The 24,028-nt window shown below is 36.9% G+C and overlaps 2 protein-coding genes, 1 long non-coding RNA gene and 2 other non-coding genes across 9 annotated transcripts; 3 read left to right on the top strand and 2 right to left on the bottom strand.

The window, feature by feature from the left end:
- Positions 1 to 5,651: 5,651 nt before the first annotated feature.
- On the bottom strand, positions 5,652 to 6,368 carry LOC122088087 (ubiquitin-40S ribosomal protein S27a-like). Its single transcript, XM_042657235.1, has one exon. It carries the CDS (start codon positions 6,271 to 6,273, stop codon positions 5,803 to 5,805), a length of 471 nt encoding a protein of 156 aa, XP_042513169.1. The 5' UTR covers positions 6,274 to 6,368; the 3' UTR covers positions 5,652 to 5,802.
- A 2,498-nt stretch (positions 6,369 to 8,866) lies between these two features.
- Positions 8,867 to 16,498, top strand: LOC122072176. Of its 5 annotated transcripts, XR_006138353.1 has the most exons (6): positions 8,875 to 9,515; positions 10,282 to 11,085; positions 11,194 to 11,475; positions 13,179 to 13,280; positions 16,001 to 16,058; positions 16,119 to 16,498. It is a non-coding gene; the product is annotated as an uncharacterized LOC122072176 (long non-coding RNA). The 5 variants fall into 5 exon arrangements; XR_006138351.1 differs by lacking the exons at positions 16,001 to 16,058; positions 16,119 to 16,498 and adding an exon at positions 9,657 to 9,739 and having other exon boundaries at positions 8,876 to 9,515; positions 13,179 to 13,488; XR_006138352.1 differs by lacking the exons at positions 16,001 to 16,058; positions 16,119 to 16,498 and having other exon boundaries at positions 8,878 to 9,515; positions 10,282 to 10,845; positions 10,940 to 11,085; positions 13,179 to 13,488.
- LOC122072398 lies at positions 9,244 to 9,346 on the top strand. The gene has a single exon (XR_006138416.1). It is a non-coding gene; the product is annotated as a U6 spliceosomal RNA (small nuclear RNA).
- Positions 14,327 to 17,057, bottom strand: LOC122072174 ((+)-neomenthol dehydrogenase-like). Its single transcript, XM_042636744.1, has 5 exons — positions 16,774 to 17,057; positions 16,437 to 16,680; positions 16,254 to 16,328; positions 15,769 to 15,957; positions 14,327 to 14,846 (listed from the first exon to the last, which is right to left on the bottom strand). The coding sequence occupies exons 1-5, from the start codon at positions 16,851 to 16,853 to the stop codon at positions 14,490 to 14,492; spliced, it is 945 nt and encodes a 314-aa protein (XP_042492678.1). The 5' UTR covers positions 16,854 to 17,057; the 3' UTR covers positions 14,327 to 14,489.
- Positions 17,058 to 18,169: 1,112 nt separating this feature from the next.
- LOC122072397 lies at positions 18,170 to 18,272 on the top strand. Its single transcript, XR_006138415.1, has one exon. It is a non-coding gene; the product is annotated as a U6 spliceosomal RNA (small nuclear RNA).
- The last annotated feature ends 5,756 nt before the right edge of the window (positions 18,273 to 24,028 follow it).

Genomic DNA, 24,028 nt, shown 5'->3' on the forward strand with positions numbered 1-24,028 from the left:
CCTACTTAGTAGGTCGTATTTCTGATAACAAAATTCAGCTGTTCAGAAATGCGACTGTTATGCTTGGAAACTGGAGAATCCAAGTACAACCTTTTTATGAAATTCCCTTCTTCGGGTGAGGTTTGGTTGTTTTCCTTTGGTGGCTCCCGGCTTTTGTTGCTGTATGAGTCTCATCTTCTTTGGTATATGGTGTGGGCTGCCATATGTTGGTTGATTTGTTTTAGTAGAATCAATTGACCTCTTCTGATTATTTGAAGTATATTGGTGGAACAAGTGAGAGATAACCTCTCCCTTATTCTCTTTCTGATAAAAAGTTGTGTGGCATTAGATCCGATGGAATTGTGATCCAGTGGTATCTTTTGGGCGCTTCGATTGAAATTTTCCTTCTAACAACCTTATCATTAGCCTTGTTTTGAAAAACCATTTCTCTGTTTATTCTTTTGTTTTTCAATTTCTGTGCCACTGACTGTAGTTTGTTACTATTTATATGTTATATATACCACTTCGCTATGCCAGAATTCCACAAGCAGTTCAGTGAGACTGAAAGATATCCATGCCTTAGCCTTTTCATGCCAGGACATTTTACTCGAACTAGTATTTTCCCCCAGTGAGCATGTCAAGATTTTGCTTGCTGGTTTGAACTGATTACTTCTTGAATTCCATTAACTCATTTTCGGGGCAGAAGTAATGGTATCCATGAGCCTTTTCTTTTGCCTGTTTCCAAATGATCAGTGTCTATTGGATCAGTGTACATGATATTGTAGATTTCAAGTGATAGATTTTGACTCAAACATCGAAGAAGATTGCTAGCAATCGTGAAAAATCGTGCTGTAACCCCTTCTAGTTTCCCCTTCGCTTTTCCTTGTACCCTCTCTAAGGGCCTTTTGTTCAATCGTATAGCATCCAGTCACCCTAGGAGAAGTGGTGAGGAAAGACATACATAGCTTAGGCCTTGTATCAACTATGACCTAAATGTTGTAACCCCATTTAGTTGCGATAAGGCTGAGTTGTTGTTTTATAGCACGCGGTCAAGGTGGAACCCCCTCCCTAAACAAAAAAAGATATCCTGTCAAGGAACAAATTTCTACGGAAGAGTTTGAATCTTGGAGTTATTGTTGGGTTTCATTCTAATCATTATTGAATCACTCTTGTATTTTCTGTATTATCTCTGCACTAAACCCATGGGAATCAAATTTAAGAGTGATCAATTTCATTTGTTTTCTTTGGCCATTGTGCTCTTTCTACTATATTTGCTATTCCGTTTTATAGGTTTTGGCAAAGCCCAAATTTGCTTCAGCATTGGGGAGTTGGTTGCAATGTAATTAAAAATCGTAGTTGTGTAAAATAATTAAAATGTTCTGAGTTTCTTAGAGCCTAACATCCAACATATGATATTCTCCTCACTTCCAACCAGACTTTTGTTTTAATTTCAATCGAGTCTCCACTTCCAACCATACCAGAGAGGCTAGAGGAAATTGTAGAAATCTTGAAATGGGATGTAATTTTTAGGAACCCAACCATCCTAGTTATTGGAGCATTTCTTTTTTCTTTAAATATATGTGAGTAAATCCAGAATGCGTCTTACTATTACTGTTAATTCTTATTCTGAGTTATGGTTATGAAAGTACAATGTTGAGGGACAAGATTCTTTGATGTGGGTTATCTTATATTCTTCTTTGATAGGGTAGTCTTGAGTTCAATTTCTAGGTTGATTGCCTCCCAATCTTTATAGCTTGGGTGATGGGAATGATTTTTAGTTGTTTTGCCTTGCATTCAACCATCTTGAATATTATTTGCCATCAATGCAGCAGCATCTTCTGTTCTCTTGACAGGATAAGAGCCACACCATGGAGAGCTTGACTCTGTTTGAGGGCATGGTTCATATTAGCATTGCCAGAGCCCAATACCAAAACGCACTTGGGTGAATCTAGCAAAACATGGTTCAGTTTTTGAAATTATGCTTGACACAGGTCTGATTCCGGCCAATCTGTTCATGTGTCATAGCAGGTTGATATGGATACTGATACCGATACCGTTAGCCAAAGGCATAACCCATAGTTGAGGGGCCAATATGTAACGAGGTGACTGCTTTATAGTTGGGATATGTACCAAGGTGTCCAATATCAAAAGCTAATCCACCTTTCTCTTATTAGTTATGTTTTTATCCGATCTGTGTAGTAGACCTTATTTAGTTGGGATAAAGTTATGATCATTTTGTACAAGAAGCTGCAAAGCCATTTGAAAACTGAAATGCCATCCGTAGTTTTATATGTTCCTTCGGAATATCATTTATGGTGGGATTACCTACCTATCCAAATCAAACGAACTATCCACCTCAACGATCTCTGCCAATTCTGCATATGGAAAAAGAAAACGAATGGCACATATTTCTTGGGGTTTTGTCAAACATGTCTAGGCTGCAGGTTCTCTTGGACTGTACACTGAACATCTTCAAGGCGCTAACATCACAAACCTGCTTTTCAATCACCACCTATTTCACCTAGTTCATGAGGAACAACATTGTTTTCAAGAGTGCCAAACCAAACCCCTGCTGGTTGAGGCCACCTTAAATCGGCTAAGGTTAGCGTTTTTATCTTATTTTTTATGTTTTTGAGAAAAGTAAAACATTAATTAACAATAAGACTTGTCGTGATAAAAGTTTTTTGAAAAAAAAATTAGCAACAGTAGGAGAAAAAAGAGAAAAAAAAGGGGAAATGGCGCCCCATGGCCATGATTTGGTTAGGATTTGATATATTGATCTGTCAAACAATCAGATTTGATCTTGATCTTATGCTTCGATCTCCAAAGCCTTGAACCAAGAAGGGCATGATACATATTAATCGTAAGGGAAGCTTTGTGCCCAGCTTTTTATTTTTTTATCCAGGCCTTCGACTTGACTAGTACCGTGGGCTCATATTGATCTCACAATCTCATGGACCTAATCATACCAGAGTTAAATGAGAACTATTTAACTTTCACTAAAAGCAATGAAAAGCACTAAACACTCCGTGTAAGTGGCTCAAGATGTGCCTAGTGGGAGTCAAACTTAGGACGTTCGAGTTTATGGCTCGTACCAAGTTCACTGTGCTTCGATGCCCAGCCTGTATCACTCTCTTTTCCTCCCATTTGAAAATGACCGAATATACCCTCCAACCCCACCCATGCCCTCAAAAAAAAAAAAAAAAAGGGGGGATTGGGCTACAGATACTAAAGGGTGTGCAGCGCACATCCAATGACTAGGAACGCTCAGACATGCAACCCAATGCGCTCAAGTGCAGCCCAAGGCATTCCTGGTCGTTGGATGTATGCTACACACCCTATAACACTACAGACAATCTCAATCCCTCAAATGGTTGAACTACTAGTTCCAAGAAAGCTCAATCCCTCAAATGGTTGAACTACTAGTTCCAAGAAAGCTCGCAATGTGCACAACCCTCTCCCTAATCTTAAATATGCTTGGAACATATATATATATATATATTTATGCAAACCGGCTGATGGGACAAATTGTATTCATCACAATGGGTACAAAAGATTTGTACAATGGAAATTAATTCTTCAAGAAAGGAAGAATCCCAAAGCCCAAACTTGACAGTCCCATGAGCACAAAGAGCCACCCAAAGAAACATAACGACCAAACCTTGTAAATTTGGTTACACATTCAGTGATTATGCCTTCTCTTTACGTACCACTTATTTCAATGGATCCAAATTGGGCCCAAGAGAAAACGATGGATCAAATTTGTTCACTAATCTGGTTTGTAAGGCTTTGTGCATGATATAGCTTAGGAGAATTCTTCTAAAAAAGTGAAAATTAGGCCCTTTGATGTCTAGGTTGTCTGCAGATAATAGCAAGAGGTATCAAGTTGTGGAGAACCTGCAGCCTAATCGCAGCAGGGAATACATTCAAGGGAAAAAGTTGAGGAGTGGGTGAGAGAGAGGGGACTCACTGCAGTCACAGTTTTTCTTTTTTAGGTACTTGTTTGATACAATTCCTTTGTTATACATTTCCTCCAACCCATCTTTGGTTGATGGTGGGTGATTTGATTCTCAGATAGTCATAGTTTGCCTGCCTTTCACCAGAAAATGGGAACTCCTCTACCATGGAAGAATGGTAGATAAACACCCACAACCTCAGAATATTGTCCTTCAACATTTTACCTCATGACCATAACTCAAAATAAGAATAATCGTAATAAAGAATTGATGATATTGTTTAGCTCTGGCTGGATTTCAGCTAAATCATATTAGAGAATTTTAGGAGGGAGATCTACTCTCTTAGTTTTGTTTTTACTCACACATTTAACAGAAAAGGAAAAGGACCCCCACCCCCACAGCACTAGGATGGTTGGGCCATGAGGCCCATGACCAGAGCAGGAGTGGGGAAAAAGGTAGTTGCTAACTCTTAAAGTTGATTCTCATGGGTTTTTAGAGCAGAGGTAATACAAAATTGCAAGAGAAGTTCAACAATGAATAGAAGGAAAACCAGTATTTCTAATATCTGAACACACAAGTCACACACACACACACACACTCTTTTCAGGCACAGGCAGGGGACACTAGAAGGGGTAACTAAACAAACATTTTGAGCGTTGTTCACAATCTGCTTGGATATCTATCATTTAAACCTGCAATAACATGTACACTGATAATTCAGGCACAGGCAGGGGAAAAAGGCTCATGGAAACTACTATTACTTGTACCATGGAAAAGGCTTAATGGAATTCAACAAGTAACCTTTTCAAACTAGCAAGCAAAGTCTTTGAATATGTGGAGGGGAAAAGTACTAGTTGGAGTAATGCCCTGGGATGAAAAGGCATGGATTTCTTTTAGTCTCATTGAACTGCTTCTGGAATTTTACCATAGAGAATTGATAGAGATAACATATAAAGAGTATCAAACTGGAGTTGGTGGCACAGAAACTGAAAACAAATGGCTAAACAGAGAAATGGTTTTCCAAACAAGGATGACATTAGGGTTGTCAGAAGGAAATTTTAATCCAAGCGCCGAAAGATAACAGTTGATCATAATTTTAGTGGAGTTAATGCCACACAACTGTTTATGGGAAAGAGAATAAGGGAGTGGTTGTCTTTCACTCATTTCACCAATTTAGTTCAGTTAATCAGAAAAGGCCGATTGTTTCTGCTACAACAAATCAACTAACATAAGGCAGCTCACTCCATCTGCCAAAGAAGAGGACCATACTGCAACGAAATCAAAACCTCACGGAGGAAGGGGAGTTCATAAAAATGTTATTAATGGATTCTCCACTCTCCAAGCATAAGTCTCACATTTCTGAACAGATGAATTTAGCGATCATTTATATGTCCTACCAAGCAAGGATTATCAACTCATCATGATTAGTGAAAGATGCTGAGGATGCGGAATAGGCCAAGTAATTACAAAAAGCAGAGAAAGCAACCAATTATCCATTGAACCCACAAATAGAAAATCAACTCCAATTCAATATTGATCAAAATAGTTCACTTGGATCAACTAAAAAGCGTAACACTATTTCATCACATAGATTCAAATCAGAACTATCAAATAGATAATCAAAACCATAATTCTAATCACAAAGCTTAGAACAGTTGTGTTGAGAAAATCGAAAAGGGCACTGGAGCTTGTAAAGCTTATGAGACTAAAAAAGAGTAGAAATAAAAATGTCGAGCTCAGAAAATGCAATTGAGTATTAAAAAGAAGTATTCCCACAACGATAATCAAACATCTCAGAACAAAAAATACATAAGACACTAACGATATTCGCAGTCTATAGACCCAGCAGGGACGTCACCTCTCTCTCTCACTCACCTCCAGCCTTCTGGTAGACGTACGTAAGTCCACATTTGCCGCAGTAGTGACGATCGAAATGGTTAGCCATGAAAGTCCCAGCGCCACACTCACCATTAGGGCACTCCTTCCTGAGTCTCTGAACCTTTCCGGAATCATCAACCTTGTAGAATTGAAGCACAGCAAGCTTAACCTTCTTCTTCTTGTGCTTGATCTTCTTGGGTTTGGTGTAGGTCTTCTTCTTTCGCTTCTTAGCTCCTCCCCTGAGACGAAGAACCAAGTGAAGGGTAGACTCCTTCTGGATGTTGTAATCTGCTAGGGTTCTTCCATCCTCGAGCTGCTTTCCAGCAAAGATGAGGCGCTGCTGATCGGGAGGGATGCCTTCCTTGTCTTGGATCTTGGCCTTCACATTATCGATCGTGTCCGAAGACTCCACCTCAAGGGTGATAGTCTTCCCTGTTAGGGTTTTCACGAATATCTGCATTTTCGCTGCCAATGCCAATCTAGGGTTTCAGACTCTCACCCTCGTCCCCTGCCTCACCCCCACCTTTTCTCTTCTCTTTAAGAAAGAACCCCGCGTTTTTTATCATAGTTGGTTTAGGGTTTTATAGATGGGCTACGAAAGTACAAAAAGCTCCTGGGGCATTGACAGATTGACGAAATAGCCCTTACGGAAGATTTTCCCCAGTTTCATACACCAGTGTTCATTTTAGTTTATTATTATTAATTTTTTTTTGGTTAAATTTTAGTATATTCTAAGGGATGCTAACTTTGTAGCAGACTCTTTCGTTGAGAAAGTTCTATCTATTACTGATAGGATAGTTTGACTTAATTTTGATCTTCGTCTATCTATTTAAGTTACTTCAGATTTCAAGAATATAATTTGTATTTATCAATAAATTTTTTTCCTATAAAAAAAAAAAGGTTAGGACAAGTTTGCCTGAGTCTGGAGACACTAAGCAAATTCCTGATCGATTCTAGAACCATTCTAATGGAGACCAATTCAATATTCAAGATCTGAATTTTGTTAATATTGTGTTACTTAAGGTGTCAAAACCAAAACAATCCAAAATTGTTTATAGAAATTGAACTGAGCCGTTTGTAAACAGTGGAACCATTTAATAAATGGTTCGTTTTTGGATTCAAAAGTGAGACCGGTTAATTAAGCGGTTCAAACTTTAAACCAAAGGTAGAATATTTAACCGATTAATATATATACATAGCAAATTAAGCCATTCATGTTTAGAATACAAAGATAGTCAAACCATTTGAATAAAAAAATTAAAAGAAAATATATACCAATTAATGATTCATTTCAATGTTAAGTTCTTCTACACACACAAAAAAATAAATAAATAAAATAATCAATGTTAAGTTTACATCCATTTCAATAAAAGAAAACGAAATCTTTTGAATAATAAAATTAAAAGTATTTTTAAACCGAATGGTTTGATTTTGATTTTACCTAACCAATATGATTCACTCGATCCATTGGTTCAATACCTGGCCGATCCTGGATCAGATATCAATATTGAACCAATGGTAGAATCATACAAAAACCCCAATTTTTTAAATGAAAAATAGGAAAAAATCCAAACAATCCAGACTAACACAAATCAATATCATGTCAGTATCGGCAGAGTCCAGTATCAGGGACTAAATCCCTGCCTCCCATAGCCTGGTGCATCCCTTGTTAAAAGGGGTGGGGAACAAAAGGCCAGAAGGAGAGCTAGATCCGAGGGAAGCTGGTTTGGCCTTACATAGAAATCCAAGGTGGTGCCACCACTTTGCAGCTCCGGTAGCACTCTAATAAGCAACGATTGTTGTCTGCTAACAGCCTATCGCGCGCCTTGGGTGATGAAAGACTTGAATGATTACAGAAGAGAAACCCCAAACCATTACTCTATTTTTCACTGATAATGAGGCATCATAGTTGAGTTTATAAGAACCAGTTGTGGATGAGACCATCTTGAGGACGTTGGGGTTGTAGGCAAGGTTTTAGGGGACCGTAATCGATATCGGTATTGATACCGATCTGATACTGATCTAGATCGGTGGGTATCATCAGTTTTGCCCCTGTTTAAAAAAAAAAAATACTAATCTTTTACTATTTTACCCATGAAATGATACGGGTAATCGATCCGAATCAATCTCAGTCAATACTAATTCAATATGGTTGATACGAGACCAATTCTTGAAACCATGATTGTAGGTGTACGAGCTACCTATGGAGTGTACATGGACATAGTTATATTGTATATGACATAGTTATGTTGTAGTTATTCAGTAATTATTTAATGGTCATTCAAAATGTGGGTAGAGGAAGTTATAATTAGTTGTAAGCCTATTTAATAAGCCTAAGATGGGAGGATGACTATGAATGGAATTCTCTATTTTTTCTCTTATAAGAAAAGAGATAAGCCAATCCGACTCCTAAAACCATTTTTTTTCTCAATCCAATCTTGTCTCCTTTAAAATAGGCATGTCCAAACAATATATGTACTCAATTGAAGACTGATATACCATTATGGCACTGACCAATAACAACCCTAATCAGTTATGGATATCCCAATCATGGTCTGAGCTGATATTCCATTGAGATACCGACCAACAACTGACTTGATCGGTATTTATTATCCCAACCTCATACTATGCGATAACCACATATGGAAATGCCCCGACCATGCTTGGTTGTCCTTGATAAAGCCGACCTCATATCGTAAGGAATTATGGCCTAGACAAACCATATGCCATGTCTCGCTAGTGACACTAATTGTCCACATGCGACTTAGATCTTTTGTTTGACCAAAGGATAGTGACATCCATAACCATTTCGAAATCTAACCATAGCTAATAAACTTGACCAAGGTTGAATTGAATAGTTAATTTACTATAGGCCAACTATGGTTGGATTAACTGTTACCAGATCTGCCACCTCAGCACAGATAATGATTGACCTACCAATGGCGAGCAGATCCACATCAATAAGGAAAACTACTAACTAATAGGAGAAGCTATTGACCCCTATGTGACGAACACTTGGCGGATTTTTAGGGTGAGATTCTCAACACACTTGGAACTTTACCAACATGTCCTCTCTTACTCATCTGGGAATTGACTTAGGTATTAGAGCCTCGATCTTGGAATCCCCTCTGGAATAGTTTTTTATCCATGTTTTGTAGAGCAAGAATCTCCAAGAAGAAAAACCGTCAAAGCAACATCTATGCTGGCGACTGAGAGAACTCTGACCAGAAAGCCACATTTTCCATTTTTCTCTCTCCCAATGTTTAAATAAGCCCCCCATTGGTAAACTCAGGTCCAGTTAGAGGAAGCACAGATCCCAATATTGGGTTTGGCATCTAAGCCTAGGGAGTATTTGGCAGTAATATAGTCCCACATCGTTAAGCGCAAATATTTTTCCCACCTCATGAAATAAGAGTTTCAAAGGATTACCGTCTCTTCGGAGACATCCGATAAAATTGGAACGATACAGAGAAGATTAGCATGGCCCCTGCGCAAGGATGACACGCACAAATCGAGAAATGGTCCAAATTTTTTTGATAATTTTTCCTTGGCTTAATCTTCCTAATTTTTCTTTTTCTGTTCTTTGCTTGTCTGTTCATCTTCTTTCGAAGTTTGAATCATTCAGTTCTCCGTAAATTTATTCCGTCCTTGAAGATCCCTTATGCTGAGGTTTAAACTTTATTCGGTTTCTCTTGCTTTCAGGTATGTTTAATGCTAAGATTCAGTAGGGCTATGCGGAATTTGTTCTGTTTTGAGTTCTGATTTTGATTATATTGCTTAATGATTTGAGGAGAACCTTTGTTTAAAGTTTTTTTTTTATATTTTTGTTTCTGTCTGTACTAGTTGTGGGGCTTGTAAATCTGGGTATGGAAATCCAACTGTGGTGGATGAAATATTTGATGTAGCCTTGTCCAAGAATTGAGAAGGTAATTTGTGTATATACGGTTCCTCTATAGGTTCGAGTTGAAATAGATTTAAATATTAGTGCATATCTGGCAAGAATTAGTCTTACAAGAACTTGGATAGAAGTTTTGATCAAACATGAATGAGCAAAATAGTGATAGTTTTTACCATTTTCTTGTGAATTTGTTTCTTTAGTATTTCCTGGAAAAAAAAAAAAAAAATCTTTGGAAGTGGAGCCTGTAATCAGTCAACAATAGAATTTTCTGAAATTGGAGGTTTCTGGTTCACTTTGTGTCTTCAATCATTGCATTCAAGGTGCACGATGTGCTTTCTAGAGTTTTGAGCTTCAGAGTGAAGGTTTGCTTGCTCTATAGCTTTTTAATGAGGAATATCTAGATGAATAGATATGATGCTATCAAAAAATTACAGGTATAATGGCCAAGAAGAATCAAAGAAAGGAAAACTTTATTGCTTCTTAAAATTGATATGAAAATGATATTGCCACATATTTATTTCTATTGAGCAAATCCTAAGCCCTATTTCCACATATTTGTTTCTATTGCAGCTGCAGCCATGGGACCTTTTTTTATCATTTTTTTTTTTTGGTGGGGAGAAGCTCCGCATCTGTGCGAGGCAGGGAAGGGTATCTGACTGAAGTTTTATCAATGAGACAATGACTAATGAACAAGGCTGAAAATGTCAACAAGCCAATGAGAGGCTTTGTGACAATACAAGGGAGATTGGATATTGATAGTAGCTTCACTGCCTCAAATAATTCACCCTATTCCAGGTGGACCTGGCTTGCCAAGATAAGGACAAGTGAAATTGAGTTTTAATTTGTGTGAGGGGACTCCCAATTAGTCATTTATTGGATTCAGAACCAGGAGGGAGGCTTGTGGAGATAAATCTAGAGCTTTATCTTCTCAAGGAGAGTTCACCTTTACTTGAAGGAGGAGAGTGGCGAACTCAAATAGTGGGTAAACTTGCTTTGAGAGGGAGTGAAATGGGGTGGCAGGGTGGAAGTTGGATTTCACCTTTACTGAATTTCTTTCCTCTATCAAAAGATATCGACGGATAATTGCTTGGGACTATTTTCTTGGTACGATATGTGGTGCTATATCTTTCTTAGGTGAGACCATCTAAAGATGTTGCTTACTCCCATTTTTATGAAGCATTCCATATTTGTTTCTTCCTGCTGAAAATGTCAAAGTTGTGTCAAAAAGGAGAACTTAAGCAGGCGGAATTTACACTCTTGAGTAGCTTTGTCAAAATGCCAAGGAAAATCAGTACGATGGCTGTCACACAAAAACCTATATAACAGAACACCAGAATGGACTTCTCTCTTCTACTTGTTCTTTGCTGCTGTTAGGTTAGTACTTGGTATTCTGTTCATGTTATTTTAATTCTGGTAACTATCCTTATGCTGTTCTCTCGATTTTCCAGAGCTTAATTGACGGATGCTTCTTTCACAATCCAGGTCTGGTAGTTATAGAAGCACCTTTCCAAGACTCATGGACAAATTGTGCAAGTCCACTCTAAACTCATGTTCTTCATGAATTAAAATATGGTCATACCAAAATCCATGCTCTTTGAGTTTGGCTCACCTAATTTCTCAACAATTTATCATTGTGGATGGTGACTCTTCGACTACAGCTTGGATACTTGCCAGTTCCAGTGAGCCATGAAGGCTTGGTCTGTAATCTGAAATTCTTTTAGGAGATAACTGTGAAAGGTGCAAGAAGGATGACTTTTTATTGTGGTTAGTGTTTAAATATTTTTATTGGCTTTCGATTGTTTTATTGTGCCTTCTTTTCATGCTGTGTGCTTTCTTTCTACACTTCCATTAATAATATTCTTATTCATAAATGAAAAGAAAAGAAAAGAAAAGAAAATAAAATCAGGGCAAGAAAAAAAGACATAATTAACAATGGCACTAGGTTTGGCATCATATATTGTTTCTTTCTCTTGTGATAATATGACACATAAAAAAGGGCATACCCAGTGCATGAGGTTCCCGTACCTTTGTTAATTGTTGCTACTAAGACTCAAAAATTCTCAGCTTGGCCAAAATCTACTCATTTTGATCAAGCCTATTTAACTTTTGAGCTTATTATCTTCTGACAGTTACCTACTATAAGCCGGACAGTTCCATGTGCTTTGTTAATTTGGAATTGGAGTTCCATTTGGAAAAAGGATTGAATTCATCTCCCATCATAGAATCTGTTTCATCTTTTTCAGAATCTTATAAAATCAGACCTTGGTGATGTTATTTTGGAGAACCTGGATCAATTATCCTTCTATGCTAATACTTAATAGCTGTTGATGACCTTGGATGCTTGTTATAGGTCTGTCATCTAATTCATATACCTTACTGATAAAAATTCCAGAAGATGTTTGTAGGATTCTCTGGTATCTTATGAACTTCTGGCCCGAAGCTGTTTTCTTTATTGTGCATTCACATCTTTACATTTTAGCTGCTCTTTTTTTCATGTAATAATATATTTAATTGGAAAACCTGATGGCAGATATACAGAGCCAGTAATCATGCTGTACCTAAGAAATTTTAACTTGTTATCATGTGGATCGAGTTAGAAAAAATATATTTTCTGAATCTTTTTGTCCAAGTTAGCAGTCTTGGAGTAAATTGCAACTCTACAAATGGAAAGTATTGTTCTAAAACATACAGTAGTTCAGATTTTAACGAGACAATAGATGGTGAAAACCTTGATTGCAATCTTCATTTTGGAAATTAGTATTATCTGTTTGATTATATGAACAATATATTGCATTCTTCAAGTCTTGGACAACTTGTTTCCTGTGTCTCAATCCAAATGTTTTATCATTGTCCACACCACTGCATCTTGTTACATCCTTTATGGTTCTTTACATCTACATGTCTAGTTGCTTCTTTTGTCAGAGAAATAACCACAACATTGTTTAAAAGCTCAAAACAATCCATCCAAGTTCTTTGATCTGCTGCATGCTTACCAAAACTCCTCTATGTGGACAGTGAAAACTAGAAACAAGTGATGAAAAAAAAAAAAATCCTTCTTGTCTTACATGGCAGCCTATGGATAATTGATGCTAATTTTGTGTCAAGAGGGACAATTTAACCATAGCCATTAAAAGAGGGAATGGAAGTGATTTGAACAATTTGATATTCATCTTAAATCATTTCTATGTTCAGTGATGTCCTATGAAAGGAAAGAGGTCTTCTTGAGGATTTATTTTTATATTGGACATCTTGTTTGCTTTGACATTTACATTAAGTGGTCTGATCTGTTTACCTTTTGAAGAGGACCTTATCTATGGAATTAGATTCAGATGTTTTGGTGAGGTATCTATGAACATATATTATTAGATTGAATGATGTCTTGAATCTTCATTGCATTGCATGCAGTAGTTGTCACAAAAGACTTCATATGCATTGACATCAACTCCCGCTTGTCATTGTTGATGCAGTTGAAGAATGCAGCTGAGAAGGACGAGAAGAAGAGGAAACAGAAGAGTTAGCTGACCCAAGTTTAGCTTGTTTGGGAGACTTGAGCTTTAAGTGCTTAAATAGTAGGAGTTTAACTGATCCAATTTTAGCTTGTGATGACAATAGTTTTTTTTTTTTTTTGGATTATCCTCACATGTATGGTCTTAATGAAAATGTATCCAGTTTGAGGGTTGGTGGTTAATCAGTAGGGATACAGCTTCTACTTCTTGATGTCGATTGATTTGGGATCCCTCATCTTAAATATATTGGCCTACAGGCCTAGTTCCTTCATAGTTTGAATGTGTATTTTTTTTCCCATGTGCATGGATGTTTGGAAGTATAAATTGCATGGACAGTAGTGATTTCTGATGTTTTGCAGCCCGAATACCACAATGTTTTTGAGATTTTAAGAAATTGTTTTACAGGGTGATTGTTTGTTTTGTTTCAGAGGATTGATAGTTGATTGGATCCACAATTTCATTGTTTATTCACTCGCAGGATTAATTTACCAGAATTTGATTACTTACTCCTTAGATTCTCCTCTATTGGAGAATAACTTGTTTCATTGAAGCATTTCGAAAGTAATGATAATATGTTTGTTTCACAGATTTGAAACCTTGTTATAAACTGTGCCATGCTGATAGTGTATGATATGTTACCATTACCATATTCAGTATTTTTTTGATTGAATCAATTATTGGGTTTTGTGACCTCGGTCAGCTTATTGTCTTTCTACAAAACTTTCATCAATAATGTTCTCAACTTCTTATTCATAAATGAAAAGAAATGAAGATCAGGATGGGAAAAAAAAGAAGCTTATCCAACATTGCAACTAGCTTGGCATCCTATATCGTTTTTCTCTTGAGATAGTATGACACATCTTGAGATTAGTTAATTCTTTATATATATATATATATATACATTAGAAAGAAAAAAAAAGCCTATGTTTAGACAAACTAGACAATGCGAATTTGTTTTATAAGTTTCTAAATCAAGGGAAGATAATTGAAATCAGAGTATATTCAAGAAAATAAAGACGATTTGAAATGATGATTATATAAAGTCATCATTGGAGACTCAACTTTGAAACTAACCTAGCATAGCAACCTAATCTAATTTCGATAACAAATGAAACTCAAAATTATATCCTTCTATTACCAATTCTAGCTTACTTTATTTCCTTATGAGAAGAAGGATGCTTAATACATAGAAGGAACAAAGAGTTGTATATAGCATGGAATAGGTAACTCCAGCTCTCCTCTCTTATGAAGATGTTCTATGGCCTTATGTGATTAAAAGGTGGATACTTCCTTCTGAAAAAAGAAAAGGCCAGAAGGGCCATCATCAGGAAACAAAGCCAACTTCACAGGACCTGCTGCACCTTGTTCAACAGTAAAAGGCCATCCAAAGTTGTGGTTAAGGTCAGTTTTGACAGAACCAGGGCAGACACAATTTATGCGAAATTTGGGGAACTTCTTTGCCAGAATCCTTGTGTAGGCATTAATAGCTGCTTTAGACATTCTGTAGGCTGACCAGCCTTGCCTCCCCTTAAGATCCTTAAGAAACTTGTTCAACACATCGTCCACTCTTTCTTCTGTGAGGCCATCCTCATCGCTTATCACTTCTTTTGCCCATGTGTCGGAGATATCCTGCAACAGGACATTCTTTTAAAGTCAATTGAAATAGTTTTAGCATCCATATTACTCTTATCATTATTAATTTTTCTTTTGGGAAGAGAGAGAATCATGAAGATAAACCCAAATAGTTGGGTTAAGGCTTTGTTGAGCATATAGGACTTCCAAGGGGTTGCTTCGATTCAGGACAAGCTCCGAGAATGTCGTTTAAGGTGGTATGATCATATTTAATGGAGGCCATAGGATGCTCCAATAAGGAGGAATGATCAGATTTAGATAGAAGGAGCTAAAAGATCTAAAGACAGGCCTAAAATGAACATAGATGATGTTGTAAGGAAAGACATACAAAGGCTAGGTCTTGACTCTAATATGACCTTAAACAGAGCGGTTTGGTGGGCAAAGATCCATGTGGCAAACCTCTTTTAGGTAGGATGTTCCTGAGGTGTTGCTTTTTTTCTTTCTTTTTCTTTTTATTTTACCTTCGGATCCATGTAAGTGACCCCATATAGTTGGGAAAAGGCTGGGTGGTGGTTGTTGCTGGACTTCCAGGGGGTTAGTGAAGTATTTTAAAAGATCATTCAATTTGATTGGTCTTTGCCAAGACTCAATCCAGATTGGCAAGTGGAAAAGCTATTCTTTGACAGGATCAGACAACTCAATTGTAGGAATCATGCCAAAGACAAGACTCAAGCTCTTTGTTTGAGACCAGGAAGATCCCCTTGTGGATCTTGAAACCAGGAAATGGTTGCAAACCCAGCTCTTAGCTTTGTCACCTGCTTATCTAACAAGTAACAGATGTTTTATTTATACTGTTCTGGTTCCGATTTCTAGCTCCACTTTTTACTATATTCAGTTATGAATTCTATTAACCAACATTAAGAAATTTCTAACGAATGCTACAAATTTTCTCAAAAAAGGTTGGGTTTGTACTCTATACCTGTAGCTTCCCCAGAGATGATGAAACATTAACAATTCTTGGCGAATCAGATAGCTGTAGGATGGGAAGTAGTGCTTCAGTCACTCTTTTGGTGCCATAGTAGTTTGCTTGCACACATGCTTCAGCTATGTCATGGGTCACTGATGTCTGTGTTACTAGTTCGCTGTATTTGGCTAACCTAACTTCTTGCTGCATCAGTAAAAACAGTTCAGTAATTTTCATTTATTTTTAGGCAGGTGAAGTTTAGCTAAGACACTATCATGACACAGATGGAAAAAATTACTAGAAGGGTAATCTCTCTCTCTAGATCATCATTGAACTCTAATATTTCACAATCATTCTTGGAACAGTTTATTACAGATCATGAGTTTGGGTTGGAATATGAAGTCATCAAGCATCTAAAATAGTTGACTACAACCTCAGAATTCTACAGAGCAGAAGGTCAAGATATAATTGCCAAGTTCTAATAGTAAAGAAAGGCTTACAGAATCATCCATTGCCATCAAGACTCTGCAAGAATCATCATCTAATTTAATTCCATTAATTCCCGCATTGTTAACCTGCAATGAGTTTCATGTCGAGAAATTTAATCAGGATGAAAGATATCTGCAAATGGGTTCAGTTGAGCATATATACATACAGATTATGTTCCAACTTCCAAAAGTTACCAAGATATCAAGCTTTCCAAACTGGGTTTGGATGAAATCAGCCAGGGAAGCAATACTAGAAGGGTCATTCACATCAAGCTGATGAAAAACCACATCAGAGAGTCCAGACCCTTTGAGCTTCTCAACAGCTTCAATACCTTTCTTCTCATCTCTAGCTGTCAAAACAACTGTAACTCCATTGGTGGCTAACTGGTGACATATCTCCAATCCAATCCCTTTATTGGCACCTGTAACAACTGCCAATCTGTAACAGAGTAGTAGAAATTTTAAGATCAATTGGTTGAAGCCTTAAATGGGTTTCACAAGATATGAGAAAAATAAACAGAGCTGAAATTACCTCTTTGTTGCAGAATCTGTCTTGGTTTCTAGCATTTTGGATGTTGAAAAGTTTCCCTTGCCTTTCTTCTGCGAATCCATCGTTGGTTGAAATTAAGATAGAAATATATTTTCCCATTCTCTTCTACGAACACAATCATTGATTTTTTTTTTTGTATTTTGTCTTTTCTGGAAGACAATCATCGATTGAAATGAAGACAATTATGCATTTTTCTAGCACAAAGTTCAACTGTTTCCCATACCCTTCTTTTGGGAGTGTTTGTCATTGGTCAAAGTTACAACATAATTTATTTTTCAGCACATAGCTCAGTGGCTAACTGGCTATGGATTTTATCCTCCCCAAACCCCCCCCCCCAACAAAAAAAAGAAGGGTTCAATGAGCTATGGTTTGGGGTGTGGTCGAACCATCGAACACGATAATTGGATCGAATCGAATTGAACTCTTTGGGATCATGCTTCAGTCGATCAAAGTTCCCTTGAGGGCATCTAAGTCAAAGAGCTATTAATATTTTTCATTGTTTTCAAAAAGGTTGAGGACCTTGTGGTTCTCTTTGGGAAATGACCTCTCCGTGAAATGGGGTAAGACTGTGCATACATTATGACCCTCCCCAGGAGCAATGGTGGGAGAAAAAAAAAGATTGTCCCAATAATTTAATATTTTAAAATTTGTACAGTTGGGTTTTGTTGTCGACTAATCTAAGTAATAGTTGACATTCATCTTCTTTTCTTGGTTTATCCTTGTTGCCTTCTTTTATTTCCTTCCACAATGTACATTTAAAGACAATTTTCTTTCACCGGAAGCCATCGCTGCTACCACATACAATAAGGGGAGAGAATTGGAGAGAGAGGAAGGTCACATCTGGACCATCCCATCATTTACTTTCCATATGGTAAACCATATTCTCACTCCCTCTTCACTAAAAACAGAATAATATAGAAAAAATTACTGACAATTCACCATGTTTTGAAAAGGGTGACTCAAGCCAAAAAGAAAAATTACAAAAACCAAACCAATGGTGTCTCTTCAATTCAAACATGTTCAATTAGCATAAAATAAAAAAGAGTCAATCTGATTGTCTACTACGTAACACTTTCTACGGTTCATACCGTATATAACTATATATGGTCTAACAAAAAGACCCACCATATCACCACCACCACTCCCCAAAAAACCAAAAAAAAAGCCTAGGCAACCCTAGCAAGGTCCAAGGGAAGTACAGTTATTTTGTCTCTCAATATTTAAGCAAGCCCATTACCAAACTCAGGGCCAACCCAGGAATCACAGATCCCAAGAATGGATTTGACGTCTTAGGCCAGAGATCACCATAGATAGTCCCATATCGTTAAGCTAAAAATATTTTCTTCACTTCATGAAATAACACTTCTCACTGCTTTACGTCTCTTCGGAGACATCCGATAAAATTGGAACGATACAGAGAAGATTAGCATGGCCCCTGCGCAAGGATGACACGCACAAATCGAGAAATGGTCCAAATTTTTTTTCCATTTTTTTCCTTCGCTTAATTCTTCCCCCAATTTTTTTTGTTCTTCTTTTGGTCTGTTATTTGTTTCTGTTTTTCGATTGATCTTCTTACGAATTTTGAAGATCTCTCCTGAACTTCGAAGTTCGAACCCATTTGGTTGCTGAGGATTGAACTGTAAACTAATTCAGTTTCTCTTGCTTTCGGGTATGTTTAAACCTAATAATCAATTGGGTTATGCGGAATTTATTCTAACTTTTGTTGAGGTTTTGATTCTATTGCTTCATAATTGATGATCTTTGTTTATAGTCGTCTTTCATAATTTTGTTCTGTGTACTATTTCTCTAACCAGATTCTTTCCAAGGATCTAAATCCCACCCCCCAAACACACACAGGCATGTAGTTGTGGTGTCGTAACTCTGGGTATGGAAATCCAACTATGGTAGATGAAATATTTGATATAGCCTTGTCCAAGAATTAAGGTTATAATTTGGGTACATTTGGTTTTCCTTTATAGGTTTGAGTTGAATTTGATTGAAAAATTAGTCCATATTAGGCAAGAATTAGTAGCACAAGAACATGGATAGAGCCTAGAGGTATTGATCATTTATGAATATGAGCCAAATTAAGAGGTGGAAAAAAGTATCCTTGGAAGTGAAGTCTGTAATTAGTCAACAATAGGATTTTGTGAAGTTGGAGGTTTCTGGTTTATTCTTCTCTTCTGTCTTGGATCAGTGCATTTAAGGTGCAGGATATGCTTTCTGAAGTTTTGAGCTTCAGAGTGAAGGTTTGCTTGCTCTTTAGCTTTTTTATGAGAATCCTTTTGTAGATAGAATCATAAACATGGGACATCTTTTTGAATTAGACATGTTGCTATAGAGGAAATACAGGTATAAATGGGCAGGAAGAATGCAAGGCAGGTGGAGGTATCCAAACAAGAAATTATATCAATGTGGCAATGATTGTGAATGAGGCTAATAATATCAACAAGCCAGTGCCTTGAAATGCTTAACCTTTGAGTTACATATGAACTTGGATGTTACTCCGAGTGGATTAAGTTTTATGCTGGTTTTCCACTCATCTTTTGACTTGCATTTTTTATTTTATTTTTTGTTATCAGTATTAGGATTTTTTTCCTATTTTTCTTACTATTATTTCTGGTCTGTATTTTAATCACATGTTCCAGAGTCCTGAGGAGAATAACATTAAATCATAAACCATCATTATAACTCCTAGTACTGATTCATAATCATTTCTATCAATTCTAGAACAGGTAATTGCCCTGAAGGGCCTGAACACTGAGATGAGGATGTTGGGGATGGATGTATGGTAAATTAGGAAGGATTAAATAAGGAATGAACAAATTAAAGCTAATTCGGCAGTAGCTCTGGTACATGATAAGCTGCAAGATAGTCGTTTGAGGTGGCATGGCCATGAACGGAAGCCTTTAGATACTCCAGTACGGATGAGTGATTTGATTCAGGTTGAAGAAGCTAAAGAGCCATGGGTAGACCTAAAATGACTCTTAGGAGAAATGGTTAGGAAAGATATGCATAGCTTAGGCCTTATAACAAGTATGCCTTTGAATAGAGCTGATTGGAGGGTAAGGATTCATATAGTCAACCCCATTTAGCTGGGATAAGACTGAGCTGAGTTGAGTTGAGTTGTATTTTTTATGTAACCTGTTTTTTGTGTTAGGCTTCTCACCTAATGTTGTTTTTATGCTTCTTTTCTCCTTGTTCTGGTTTTTTTCCAATTGTTGTACTTGATGCCCTTCTTCTTAGCAATACATTTTCTGGTTATCTACCTCCCCCACACCCCCGTCCCCCCCAAAAAAAAAAAAAAAAAAAAAAAAAAATTGAACTAGAAAGATCCAGTGGGAGGACTCCAAAGATACAGTCTGTCTTGTCCAGGGAGAGTGGGAGTCCATGACCAGAAACCAATCCCCATAGAGAACTTTAGGAATGCCCTCCAAATGTCCGGTCCGCAGCTACCCAATCTGAGCGTCCTAAAAAAATATCACATTAGGGCCAGTAAATCCTTGGGGGAATTCCATTCCACATGAAAACCCTCAAGGAAATGGCTCCAAACGTCTGGAAAAGTAACAAATCAGTTCTAGATGGTCAGGCAATTCCACTGCCCCTTGCATAGATGGAAAATATGTGGAGATAGGCTCTTCCTTGGCCTCCTCTGCTGAAGCAGATCCGCAATAAGAACTCTCTATGGGAAATTTCCAAAACACTTATAATGACACACATGCTTTTTTCCTTATCTACTGAGCAGCTTTGCTTTTTCTATGCACTGGCTGTAGTAATCACCTAAACCAAAACTCATCTTGCTAGGTGATCTCAACATTGCATTTTACTTAAGCTGATGAATTCTATGAGATTCCTATCATAGCATTAGGTACAAAAACCTGTCTCACCTAGTAACATAGTAATCAGTTTTGGACAAATCGCCTTATTCATTAGGAACTGACACCCAAAACGGATCGATAGCAATTTTGAGTGATAATTATACTACTAACCACCAACCTCATTCGTTTTTCAGCATAACGGAAGTGTTTCACATTTTCCTCAAGCGACCCTTTTCCATTATAAAAACTTTTAGTGCTACACTATTTCGTAAATACAAAACGAAACATAAATCTGATTTTGACAATTATACATAGGGCTAGGTTCCTGCATGATTTGAGTTATCTAGGTCTTCCATATCAGCTTCCACATTGCAGGGAACACCACTTTGATGAATATTTTGAAGCCTGTGATGCCAGAGAAAATTTTTACCCTTCTTGTCAACTTGATCAGATGATTTTAACTATGTCATCTCAGAACTTTTAGAAAATGCTCTGCTGAATTTCATTTCCTTATCAAATAGGCATAGATGAAAACATGTTCTGGGATGCATTTTCTTGGAATGATTTCTGGTGTAAGTGATCTCTTAAATGAGGCCATCTGACAATGTCTCATAGTCCTATTATCATGGAGCACTTGCCAAATTGGTTTCTTCTTCTTGGAAGTGAAACTTTTGTATCAAACAAAAGAATTTAATCAGTTACAGCCTACAACCCTGAGTTCCCTTATGAACATGCCTAAGAAGTTTACACAAAAGACCATCTAACAAAATCTGCTTGTTATTTACTGCTCTCTGGTAGTTATTATGTCCTCATTTTTTAATTATGGTGAGTATTGTTAATGCTGTCATCCTTTCTGCCTGTGAGATCCTTTGAAGCTTAATTTTGATGGGGTGCCCTTGGGCGGTCCAGGTGTAGTGGGTATAGGGGAAACTTTCAAGACTGTCCTTGATATATTGTGCTAGTCTCTTCCATACCATTGCCTTCACAAATTCAATGATAATCAAATTGCGATTCTATCTATTAGATTGGTCTTGGTAACCTATTTTTATAACATTCCATCATTGTGGAAGGGGACTCTTAAGACTGCAGTATTTTTGCCAGTTTGAGTGAACCATGAAATTGCATCATCTCTTTTGTCATATTAAATTCATTTCAACAAAATACATGAGTGGGACCTCCTAAAATGTCACATTCGAACTGTAACATATATGCTGACTCAACTAAGCAATGTATAACATCTTCTAAGAAGTTATGTTACCATAATTTGTGTAAGTACATCAACCATGCAAAAATATCAACTTGTGGCTTTAGACAGATTTCCATATAATCAGATTAGCATAAAAAATTGAGAACTGAACCTAAGTTTTCTCATTGTGATTATTCCTGAATCAGAATTTGCTATTTGCTATCATCATAGTCATTCTGCACTCCCCCTTTTGGAGGGAAAAAAGAATCAGATCCTGGCTTACAAATTAAAGAAAGGAAGAGCAATCCTAGGTACTTCATTACTTCATTGTTTTGTTCAAATCTGTTTTTAATGAAAAGAAACAGAATCTTTTTTTTTTTTTTCCTTCTTTTTTGATAAGCAGTATAAAACAAAGTTGTAGAGCTAGTTTTGCTGTCCAGTGGTTTGAGATTTGAGGATTCTCTAAGGCAATGCTAATTTGAGAATATGGCAAGCATTAATGTTGTTTTTCTTGATAGGTTCTTCCAGCTAATGTTGACTTGGGCAAGTGTTCTTTTATATCCAGTGACTAACAAAGTTGTATTCACCTTATAATTTATATCCACATTTGAAATCAGCTACCAATATCTATCAATATCTAAGAGTACTGGCAGTCACAATTCAGTTTTTTCAGGTAAATAAACATGAATTTAACAATGTATTGATGGAAAAAGGAAGCATTTTATAATATGATATGATTAAAGGTGAACTGATTCTTTGATTGATATGGACATTGCTTCCATGATGATTTTCATGGTCTTATTAAATTTTCCACAATAATGTGCATCGCTACAACCATTGACAAGCATGTGATGCTGTTTCAGAAATAATCATGATCATCTAATCAATCTAAGCAATAAAATTCCATGGTCTTAAAGGTCTAATGAACATGAGGAGATTCAATGTAAATAGCTAGCATACATGGGAGCATCATTTTACCTATTGAGGGAGCTGCAAGACATTTAAGAGATCACATCTGATTCGCATTTGTATCTGATCACATAAGATTCGTATTCTATCTTTATTTGATCTGTTTACATCTCTATTTTTCTGTTGTGATCGAGCTAGGTTACAACTGACAATTTTTCCATGAATTTCCATTTGTTGAAGTTAAGACAAAAAATGAAAATTTTATCACAATATTCATTGTTGATATAGGCATTCTTGTTAAAGACAAAACATCTATAGGCTGCAATAAGGATTTTTCTAATTTAAGTGTAACCTACTGCAGGTTACAATCGACCATTTTTCCATGCCATTCTTCCAGGAAAACGAAGTTTCAAATATATAAATTAAAAAAATGAATAAATAAAAAATCTTGTATTATTTTTATTATTAAGGTGTAAAAGGAATTGCATCTCCCAGGATCCATCTAGTATAGTTGGAAATTCAAAATTTTAATCGGGTTACTCGTCCAAGTCAAGTAACAAAAACATGAAATCTGATCAAGAGTCGTGAAGACTCATCGAAGTTTAAGAAATAAATAAATAGATCAAGCTTGAGTCGGTCTGGGTTTTTATTAATTTAGTATTTTTACTTGAGTCATGTGAAACTAATCGAGTCTGTTTTATTTTTACTTGACCAAGGTTGAGTTAGACAGTTATCTTACTATAGGCCAACCATGGTTGGGTTAACCGTTATTGGTAGGGTTAATCGTTACAAGATCAGCCATCTCAGCCTGGATAATGATCGGCCTACCAATGGCAAGCAGGTCCACATCAGTAAGGAAATCAACTAACTAGCCAATAGGAGAAACCACCTACCTCTATATAAAGAACACTTAATAGATTTTTAGGGTAAGACTCTCATAACTCTACCAACCTTTCCTTTCTTACTCATATGGGAATTGACTTAGGTATCGGAGCCTCTATCCTGGAATCCCCTCCAGGCTAGTTTCTAATGTGTGTTTTGCAGTTCTGAACTGAGCAAGAATCTATAATCGCAAAGACCATTAAAGCAACATCTATGCTTGCGAATGAGAGAACCCTAAGCAGAAAGCCACATTTTCTATTTCTCTCTCCCAATGTTTAAATAAGGCCCCCATTGGTAAACTCAGGTCCAGCCAGAGGAAGCACAGATCCCAAGAGTGGGTTTGGCATCTCGGCTGGGGACTATTTGGCTATAAGATAGTTCCACATCGTTAAGCCACAAATATTTTGCCCACTTCATGAGATAAGAGTTCGATGGGCGTATT

This window comes from Macadamia integrifolia, chromosome 2 (genome assembly GCF_013358625.1).
Source record: "Macadamia integrifolia cultivar HAES 741 chromosome 2, SCU_Mint_v3, whole genome shotgun sequence".
Classification (NCBI taxonomy): Eukaryota; Viridiplantae; Streptophyta; class Magnoliopsida; order Proteales; family Proteaceae; genus Macadamia; species Macadamia integrifolia.

Coding starts and splice junctions, on each gene's coding strand:
- LOC122088087 (XM_042657235.1), bottom strand. CDS start 6,273: ATGCAGATATTCGTGAAAACCCTAACAGGGAAGACTATCACCCTTGAG.
- LOC122072174 (XM_042636744.1), bottom strand. CDS start 16,853: ATGGATTCGCAGAAGAAAGGCAAGGGAAACTTTTCAACATCCAAAATG. Junction 16,681..16,773: donor ACAGATTCTGCAACAAAGAG/GTAATTTCAGCT, acceptor ACTCTGTTACAG/ATTGGCAGTTGTTACAGGTG. Junction 14,847..15,768: donor CATCTCTGGGGAAGCTACAG/GTATAGAGTACA, acceptor GTCCTGTTGCAG/GATATCTCCGACACATGGGC.